Consider the following 9,685-nt stretch of genomic DNA (forward strand, 5'->3'; position numbering starts at 1 on the left):
ATTGGCACATCTCACACCCTTTACTGTGTATTTTGACAATCTTGATCACGCATCGGATGTATGAGGACAGCTGAGCAGATGCCTGAGTGTCTGGGGGCAGCCGTTACAGATGCCACAGACCCGGACCTTTAAATAAAAGTTTATTCTGTCACAGTGTTGGAGGCTGGAAGTCTACAATCCAGGTGTCAGCAGTTCCCACAACCTCCAAAGGCTCCAGGGAAGCTGTCTCCTCCATCTCATGGTGTTGCTGGCAAACTCTGTCTGCAGGTCCAGAGAGTCTGGCCTTTTTGGGGGACACTGTGAGCCTCAAAAGAAGGAGGGGGCAGGGGAGCACTGGGCCTGCTGCTGTCCTTCCCCCCACCCCCACATCCCCCGCTCTTGGCTCAGGTGCCAGCCCCCATCCCCCCGTGCGCCTGCTCTGTGTTGTTTCAGAGCATATGATTTACTTATCATTTATTTAGCTCCTCACCCGAGGACATGCTCATGGATTTTAGGGAGAGGCAGGCAGAGAGATGTGAGAAACATCCATCGGTTGCCTCTTGTACGTGTCCCGATCCGGAAATGACCCCTCATCCTAGGTATGAGGCCTGACTGGGAATCAAACCGGAGGCCCTTCAGTGCACAGGACGAAGCAAAACATCTCATTTCATTCTTTTTCATGTGCAAACTGTCATCTTACCACTGAAATGTGTCCAGCACCGATATTTTTATTATTTTTATTTTTGTTAATCCTCACCCACATATATTTTCCATTGATTTTTAGAGAAAGTGGAAAGGAGAGGGAGAGAGAGAGGGAAACATCGATGTGAGAGAGACACATTGATTGTTTGCCTCCTGCATGAACCATGACCAGGGCCGAGGAACCTGAAACAAAGGTATGTGACCTTGACCAGAATCAAACATGGGACCCTTCAGTCCACAGGCTGACGCTCTACCCACTGAGTCAAACCAGGTGGGGCTCCAGCACCAATACTGAGTGTCTTCTCAGAGAGGAAACACCATATTTCTTATCTGATAGCTGGTCTGCTGGTCACCACTGGTCCCACTGAAGAGATAAGCCCTGCCTCCTCCCAGGCCCCACCCCAAAGGAGGGTGGCATCCCCTTGGGCCAGTCTGGCAGGAGGATAAATGGGCTCAGAGGGCCCAGGACAGAGGCAGACAGACCTGGCATGGTGAGGACACTGCTCAAAGCCCCATCCTCTCCCTTCCCAGGCTGTGTCCCTGCCCCACATCTCCTCACTGGCTCTCATCCCTCCCCTCTCCCCTGCAGATGCTGTGGCTGCTGGTCCTGACTCTCCCCTGTCTGGGGGGCTCCGTACCTGTGACCTCAGGTGGGTCCTGACCCCCAAGCCTGGCTTTTCTCCTAACCCCTGACTGACCCTTCAGAGGCCGCCCCTGGGATGGGTGGCAATCCTCCTCTGAGCGTGGCTCTGAGAGGGACGGAGGATGGGGCCATGTTGAGTGCTGGGCAGCGGTGCCTGGGTCCCTGATGGCTCCTCCTCTGCTTCCCCAGATCCCGGCCCAGGGACTGAGCTGGTGGGCATCATGGGGGGGCATGATGCTGCCGATGGGGCGTGGCCGTGGCAGGTGGGCCTGTGGTTCTTTGATCCAACACGTTCCAAGTGGAGTCTCGAATGTGGGGGCTCCCTCATCCATCCCCAGTGGGTGCTGACCGCTGCCCACTGCATTCCAGGGTAAGTCTGACTCTGCCAGCAACCAGGGGTTGGGTGGACAATGTCGGGAGGCATGTGATGTGTGTTGGGGGCAGATGCTGGGCTGAGTGGCTGCAGACCCCCCACCAGGATTCAGCTTCCTGGCGTTCCCCTTGCCCACCACAGAGGGGAGGTCTCTGGGCTCTGAGGGGCTGGCCCACTCCCTGCCACAGCCTCTCAGAAGCCGTTGGCCTTCTGTCCCCAGGAGAAACCCAGTGACTCAGCACTTGAAGGTCCAACTAGGAGGACTAAGACCCTCATACAGTGACAGTGTGCAGGTGGCCAGGATCATCCGCCACCCCAAGTTCAGGCTTGAAAAGAAAGCAGAAGGTGGGGCGGACGTGGCACTTCTCAAACTGGAGGCCCCCGTGGGACCATCTAACCTCGTCAGGTGGATCCGCCTCCCGCCAGCCTCCCTCTCATTCCCCCCAGGCACACGGTGCTGGGTGACTGGCTGGGGTGACGTTGCTCCTGGAGGTGAGAACCAGGTGACGCGTGGGAGTGGGAGCAGGAGACTGAGGGCGATGCAGGGGGTGGGCCAGGCTTTACAGAGGAGGCTCACGTGGGTTCTGAGCTGGGGTCCCTCCGGGGTCTCCCTTGGGTGTAGGAGGCAGACAGCTCGAGAGGAGTCTGTCAGGAGCAGAGACCAAACTAGCATAAGTGAGGCATGGCCATGGGCATCTTTTTGTGTTAAGTATCACACAAGGATATTTCTTCCATTGATTTTTAGAGAGTGGAAAGGAAGGGGAGAGAGAAACATTGATGTGAGAAGCATATCTTTTAATTATCTCCCTGACTGGGGCTGGGCATTGAACCTGCAAACCAGGTACTTGCCCTTGACCAAGAATCACACCTGGGATCCTTCAGACCAGTGCTCTAACCACTGAGAAATACTGGCAAGGGTGCCATGGGCATTTCTCTCCCTCACTCTGCACCAGGCCGTGTCCTCCCTTACGGGCGTCCCCGTTCTCCCTGAGACTCGATAGTGGGATGGAGGACGAGGAGAGAGAACTTCAGTGACGAGCTCAAGGATTCACTATTAAATGGACAAAGTCAAATTTGACAGTAGGGCCGCTCACTCTGCATTTCTAGGGGAAAGCACTTGCTCTGATTTTTTCCAATAAAAATTATTTGTGGATAAAAATTTATTTCCCTGTTTATATTGGAGCTTGGAGCCCACAGTGTCAGCCTAGAGATTGTCAGCCCATTGGCCTCGAGTGAACCCAGACAGTTGGGGTCTTGGGTGACTCCCTGGGCCCCCCTGGGGGCACTGAGGCTCAGCGTGGGTACTAGAACCCGCGGCCTGTGACTGTACGCCCCCTCAGGACCACAGGCTCACTCAGCATCTTCTCACAGAGCCGCTGCCGCCACCCTACAATCTGCAGGAGGTGGAGGTCCCCATCGTGGCGGATGAGATCTGTCGTCAACAATACCTCAGGATCGACAAGGTTATCCAGGATGATGAGCTGTGTGCCGGGAGCCGGGAACGGGACTCCTGCCAGGTGAGACCCCCAGACTGTGGCCTCCGTCCATTGCTCCTGCCTGCAGGGTCCCTGAGTACTGACCACCTGTCTCCTCTTCCCACAGAGTGACTCTGGGGGTCCCTTGGTCTGTAAATGGAGGGGCACCTGGGTCCAGGTAGGCGTGGTGAGTTGGGGGGAGAGCTGTGGTCTTGCCGATTTTCCTGGAGTCTATGCCCGAGTGACATCCTTCTTGCCTTGGATCCGCGGTCATATTCATTCCTCTCCTTGAGCCCGGGGCCGGGCAAGGATGCTGCCCATGAGATGAAGACAGGCCCTCCAGGGTGTCTGGGGGACCCTCCCTGCTCCCTCCCAGAGCCAGCTCTTCATTGCACTTAGTGCCTCCTCCACCTCCTCCCCCCGCCCCCACCTGCTCTGAGATCCTCCTGCCTCAGCACCTCCACCAGCCTCTCTCCCCTGACAGGCAAAAGGGAGAGGCAGGATGTGCTCTGAAGTCTGCGGGCACTGCAGGACTCCTGCCTCCTCCCCACCCTCTGTAGCTCATTAAACTGCATGGAAAACTGCTCTGGACTCAGTGCACTTACCTGTGGGCGCGGCCAAGGCGGCCAGTGGGGGGTCCGGCTGCTGGGGGAGCCCAGGCTCTGGGAGGTGGACCAGGTGGGATGGGCAGCTATGGCTGCAGCTGGAAGAGGGCGACCTGGCGGCTCTCTTGGCTGGGGTGGAGGGGAGTCTGCTGCCCGGGGCTGGAGGCCACAGCCCGGAGGGCCGCCCCCAGAGGGTGCAGACCGCCCCTCTCCCTCCTTCAGTCGCAGTCAGAGTGTCATGGAGGCTTTAATGACCTGGACGTGGCCGCATGCAAACAGGAGGTGCTGTGTTTCCATGGTCACCGCTGCTCCCGCTGACCAGGGGGCGCGCCGAACCCCCATTTTCCAATGTGATCAACTCCTGGGACCAAATGAAGTGCAGCCTCATTTCCACCAGATCCTCAGTCTCCCATCCTGAGCTTCTCCAGAGCAGGGCGGACCTGCAGGGGCCCGGGACCAGCCAGTCCCCATCTTCCCTGCCCCCGCCTCCAGCTCCCCCAGCTCCCGGGTCCTGGTTGGTTGGAGGCGGCCAGAGAGGAGGGTGGAGAGGGGACCCCCATCCCCCCAGGCTGCTGTCCTGGCGCTGGCGCCCCTGCTGGAGACGCACCGCGGTGCACCGCCCCTCAGGCCTGCAGAGCCCCTCCTTTTCCCCGGGGGTGGGCGGGGCTCCCAGCGGACAGAGGAGCTTCAGTGTCAAATCCAGGGAGTGAGAAGGGGCTGTGGAGCCCCCCCTGCCCCAGGCAGTGACCTGCACTTCCTGCTGGAGAAGGATTTGGGGGGCATGGCTGGTGCCCGGCTGGGGTGGGTCCCGCCCCTGCAGGTTGGGGCCAGAACCCAGGAGGGCCTGTGGAGCCTGAGGCGGCCTGTGCTGTGGATGAGGGGGCTCCATACCCTGCAGCGACAGGCTGGTCCCCAGTCTGATTCTACAATGGGGTGGCGGCCTCCCAGACCTTTCAGTGCCAGGACCCCTGCCCCCGAGGCCAGGGTGGAAAGCCCTCCTCTCTCACTGTGTCCCAGTCCTTAGGGGAGGCCTGGGCTCCGAGTTAGGGAGAGTGGAAGCTGCAGGGCAGGCGGATGTGGAGCTGCGTCCCCCATGTGCCCGGGACTGAAGTCTGGGTTCCTGGCAGCCAGGAGCTCTCCAGGAAAGCCTTTTCCTGGGAAAATGAGGCCAGAAACTCAGCTGGAAGGCACCACCGGGCAGGTGGCCCCCCTTGGAGATCTGCTCTGCCCAGGGAGGGAGGAGGGGGTGACACAGCACAGCCTGGCCCTGGGCCCTCCCACCATCACGTTCTGCCTAAGTGACTGCCTGTCCACGGGGCCCTGTGGGTGGGCAGGTGCCAGGTGGTCCACACACATCCAGGTCCCCTGTGCCCGCCAGGAGGGTGTGTGCTGCCTGCCTTGCCATTGGGTTTTGGGGGACTGTGAGTCTTTGCAGGGCTTTCCTCCCTGGGTGAGGGTGTAGTCAGACCTTTAGTGATTCCTGGATTAATAATGAGGGTCTGAGTGCCTCAGAGTCCAGCGCTCCCAAGGGAGGGAGTAGGACCTAGAACTTGGTGGTGGAAGGAAGGCTGGAGTGAGACACGCCTGGGCCTGGGGCTGTGTCTGCAGGCATGGCCACAGTGTGGACCCGCATGGCTCTTTATCCAGAGGATGGGCTCAGGGCTGCTGCCCGCTACCCTCACTCCCTCCATCTTGCCTGGAATCACCATCCTAGCACAGCTTCTTGGGCTCAGCTCTAAGGCAAGGTGGGCAGAGCCAGATGCCTGGATGGAGATGGAGGGCCTGTTGCCTCAGGTCTCTGAAATCTGTTCTGACTGAGCCCTGGGCCAGCAGAGGTGGGGGACACTGAGCCAGCAGGGCTTTGTCCCCCAAAAGAGACCCCTGCAGGCCAGGTCAGTGCCCATGGGGACCCTGGGGAGGCCCACAGGCGTTGGCCTCTTCCCCTTGTCTGAAGTGAGAGAGGCACCTTCAGGGCTTGGAATGGAGACTCCATGCAGGGCCATGCCCTTCCAGGTGGACATCACACCTCGGTCACCACCAGGCTCTCCCCCTGTGTGGGTCCTGGGGTCGCAGTGACAGCCCACGACTGGGGAGTGTGGGCTTAAAACAACACACATGCATCCTCTCACCGGCTGGAGGCCAGGAGCCCGCAATCAAGTTGTTCTGGGGCCACAGCTCCTCCCAGGCTCCTGCCTCCTGCAGCTGCTGGTGGTGCTGGGACCCTTGGTTGGCCAGGAACCCCTGGACTCCCACCCAGTCCTCCCCACCCCTCTGATATGTGCTGGTCGTGGGTGGGAGACGCAGCATCCTCAAGCTGTAAGCTCTTATCAATGTACAGCCCTTCCCACAGTCCCACTCACAGGATTTCCCAGGACACATGACACGTTAACTTTCAGGTTTTGATGACAGGTTTGTGGCCATTTGTGTCTGCATCTATTTTTGTTCATTATTTTATGTATATTTTTCCCATTGATTTTTAGAGAGTGGAAGGGAGGGGGAGAGAGAGAGAGAAACATGGCGGTGAGAGAGACACATTGATTGGTTGCCTCTCCCACAGGCCCCAAGGAGGGCCAGGGATCCAGCCTGCAACCGACATAGGTGCCCTTGAATGGAATCCAACCTGAGACCCTTCAGTCTGAGGGCTGACATTCTAACCATTGAGCCAAACCAGCCAGGGGGAATGAAATATATTTTGTTGACACAAAAACTGAGAAAATGCAAAACTGGCACTAGTTAGTACTCCTCTCCCCTCCCCAGTGTCTTCTGTTGGAGCATCTGACTTTAAGGTGAATAACATCTGAAAGGTTTGGAGTGGCCGGGGTCACTCACCTATGATGCGAGGCCATCATGTATCAAAAGAACTTTATTTCAGGCACCTGGGTGCAGGTGGGCTGATGCCGAAAAAGCAATCAGCAGTGACTGAAGGGGGAGGCAGGGTTTTGTTACCTTCCGCTGGCTGCAAACACTTCTGCTGACTTAAGGGTCAGGTCCTTGGTTCCTCCCATCACCAGAGGTCTAGTGTTTATCTTGGCTATGCCACACTCAAGGCTGCAAGCTTTCTGCAAGAAAACTGCTAAGCACATAAGTTTTCTCCACCCCGTTTTATTCTCTTTAACACTTTCAAGATCAAGTTGCCTTCTGAACTGAAGTTCTTGGTCATGAGCCAAAAGAACAAACTTCTCTATAAAGTTTAGATGTGTGGTTGCTTGAGAAGTAAAATAAGTCCTCTTGAATGTTAATGATGTCAGAGTAAGGAGTGTCTGCGATCAGTAAATTCTAACAACTGAGGTTATAATATCTAATCTCAAGGTTGTGTGAATCTCATGAAAATGTCAACAATTGTTTTTGTTCCAATGTTTGTCAAAGAAAAATGCTTTATTCACTGTAATTATAAGAAATGTGAAGGAACCAAGATGGCGGCGATATAGGCAGACGCATCCCAGGTCGTGTCCTGGAGCAAATGGAATGAGCAGCTGAAACTAGTAACACCCACACCGAATTGGCGAAATTGCTCAGCTGGTGAGAGGGTTTGCAGCCGGGAAGAGCAGAACTCCCCTGGAAAGGTAAAAAAAACCAGGGATTTGGGCAGGAAAGTTTGCCAGACCTCTGAGCCCAGAGAGTCGGAGGGAGACCGCGTGGCAGACAGCCGCGTCCCCTGGGACAGGCACAGCCCCTGACGGGGGGAAAGGAGAACCGCGGGATTCCTGGCGCCGCCAGGGAAATTGAGAGCTGGGTTCTGTGACCGCGGAGGACTGAGCCTAAAGGGGGCAGCCTGAAGAGCTGACCTGACCATACAGTCCCGGTAAGAGAAGAAGCTTACAGAAACCAAGCCTTCCCCGTTTCCGCGGCCGGCATTTGTTTGTCTGTTTTCACTGAATCCTGTTCATGGGACATTTCGGATACAGACACTCACCTGTGCTGAAGAGAGGGAGAGTGTGCTGAGGAGTGGAATCTGGGGAGAGACTGGGGAGAGAGGGGGAGCCGGGAGAGGTGGCAGCGAATTGAGTGCTGAGACACCCCTAAGCCCAAGACTGGGGCAGCCATTCTCTCCAGAGAGTGAGACTCCTCCCCCCGGCCCCCAGGCAAGGAGCACAGCCACACCCAGATTCCACCCTGTACGAGATCAAGGATTAAAATAACTTTATCAGTCCCTGGGAGTTAACAGAGTCTGGCCTATAGAGGGATTTTCAATCCCAGCAACAACATAGCGCCGGTAACTAACTATTACGCAATCAGCTCTGGGCAGTGACTTCCACTGGAAAGAGAGGCCCTATAGCCTCAGAGGCCAACCCCAGAACACTGCCACCCAGAGGCTGACCCACAAACTGACTCTTTGCTAAACACAAAATAAGGCAGTCTGGGAAATAAATGCGACCTGCTTTAAAATAAGGACTGTGGTTCACAACACAGAGGAACAGTATATCGCAGGGAAACTCAACACTCTCCTGAATACCTGGAAGGTCTAAGGCGAGCCACACTGAAGAATAGAAGAACCGAAGGACCTTCACCACTGCATTTTTTTTTTCTTTTTTCACTTTTTAACTAAGAAATCAATTTTTTTTTAATTTTTTTTTCTGTTCTTTTTTTTTTTTCTTTTTCCATCACCTGATTTTACCCTTTTAATTACTACCTTCTTATTTTTTAACCAGTATTATTACTGCTACCATTTTACCATTTTTTAAAGAAATGTTACTCGTGCTCTGTTAATCATGACTGTTCTGCTCTGATCAGAGAAAGCACATTCTCACCTGGCTGGGAGTGTGCGCCCTGGGCCCGGGCAGCTCGCACGGGAATGCAGTCCGTCCTCCTGTCCGCCACTAATGGAGAGACTTACCACCTCCTGACTGAGATCATCTAGTCCTGGAGGCACCTACTCTCACAACCCCCAGCCCCTATTACCTGTAATCTGGTCCCGGGTGCCTGGAGGCATCCACCCTCTGTGACCCCAGCCACCCAGCCTGCATGACCTGTAACCTGTAATGATGACCCCGTGCCCACGTTCCCATGCCTGTCCTTCCTACCTTCCCCGTCATCTCTGTCCCTCTTCCCAATATAAGCGGTGGCTGATGGTGGGGTGCAGAGCAGATTTCTGTGGGTGACCTGCTGCTCTCCCCTCCCGCCGACAGGACTGGAATAAACGCTCCTACATGATTCCACCCTGTCTCTGCTGAATTGGCTCAGGTGGTGACAGGCAGCCCGGACCCACTGGTTGTCCGGTGCCAAGTTCACATAAACAGAAGCGCACACTGTGTGGCCTCTGCGCCTGCTTATTTCACTGAACATAATGTTTCAAGGGAACATTGTCCTTTGTAGTTTCCTGCTCAGTTTCCTTTTGGGTCAGTTGGCCTCTACATCCTGAGCATCTCTGTGGGTGTGAGGGGCCCTCTATGGGAACAGGCCCCCTTCAGCAGGCATTTGTGTGCCCCTCCCCCTCCTCCATCTCCCTCTGCCCATCAGAATTGATTGACATCTCTCATTTGCTGCCACCTCCCTCCTGCTCTCTGCCCTTTGCTTTCATGTCATTGGTCCAGGAGGGAGATGCTATAGAGGTGATGGCCGCTCCATCACGGGTGCCCGGGGACAGTCAGGACTTGGGAGAAGGCACCCACAGAAAAACACACACGTGACCTGTTGTTGGTTAGTGTCCAGCTCTCCCTGCCCCCAACAAAAGACACTGTGGGCACCTCTCCTCCCTGCTGCTCTCTGCCACCCCCCAAGTTCAGGTTTCCTTCCTCCCTGGAACTCAGTTCCAGACGGTGAGTCCCTGACCCCTGATTCCTGTGTTGAGGCTGGGGAGCCTCTGACTGTGGCATCTGGGAGCCCAGCCCTCAGCAGCTGGAGCCAGGTGGGAGCTGAGGAGGCCCCTCTGGGATGGGGCCTTGCTGGGTTCCAACCCCAGCAGGTCCAG

At 56.2% G+C, this 9,685-nt stretch overlaps 1 protein-coding gene across 1 annotated transcript; it reads left to right on the forward strand.

The window, feature by feature from the left end:
* The first annotated feature begins 845 nt into the window (after window positions 1–845).
* LOC132232568 (mastin-like) lies at window positions 846–3,755 on the forward strand. The gene is made up of 6 exons (XM_059691942.1): window positions 846–875; window positions 1,271–1,331; window positions 1,514–1,694; window positions 1,918–2,189; window positions 3,069–3,214; window positions 3,300–3,755. Exons 1-6 carry the CDS (start codon window positions 846–848, stop codon window positions 3,462–3,464), a joined length of 855 nt encoding a protein of 284 aa, XP_059547925.1. The 3' UTR covers window positions 3,465–3,755.
* The last annotated feature ends 5,930 nt before the right edge of the window (window positions 3,756–9,685 follow it).

This window comes from Myotis daubentonii, chromosome 4 (genome assembly GCF_963259705.1).
Source record: "Myotis daubentonii chromosome 4, mMyoDau2.1, whole genome shotgun sequence".
Taxonomy (NCBI): Eukaryota; Metazoa; Chordata; class Mammalia; order Chiroptera; family Vespertilionidae; genus Myotis; species Myotis daubentonii.

What these genes read in the sequence shown, in the direction of transcription:
- LOC132232568 (XM_059691942.1), top strand. Translation starts at nt 846, where the DNA reads ATGACCAGGGCCGAGGAACCTGAAACAAAG. An exon ending in GGGTGACGTTGCTCCTGGAG is followed by an intron (nt 2,190 to 3,068) that starts GTGAGAACCAGG and finishes ATCTTCTCACAG; the next exon opens with AGCCGCTGCCGCCACCCTAC. An exon ending in GGGAACGGGACTCCTGCCAG is followed by an intron (nt 3,215 to 3,299) that starts GTGAGACCCCCA and finishes CTCTTCCCACAG; the next exon opens with AGTGACTCTGGGGGTCCCTT.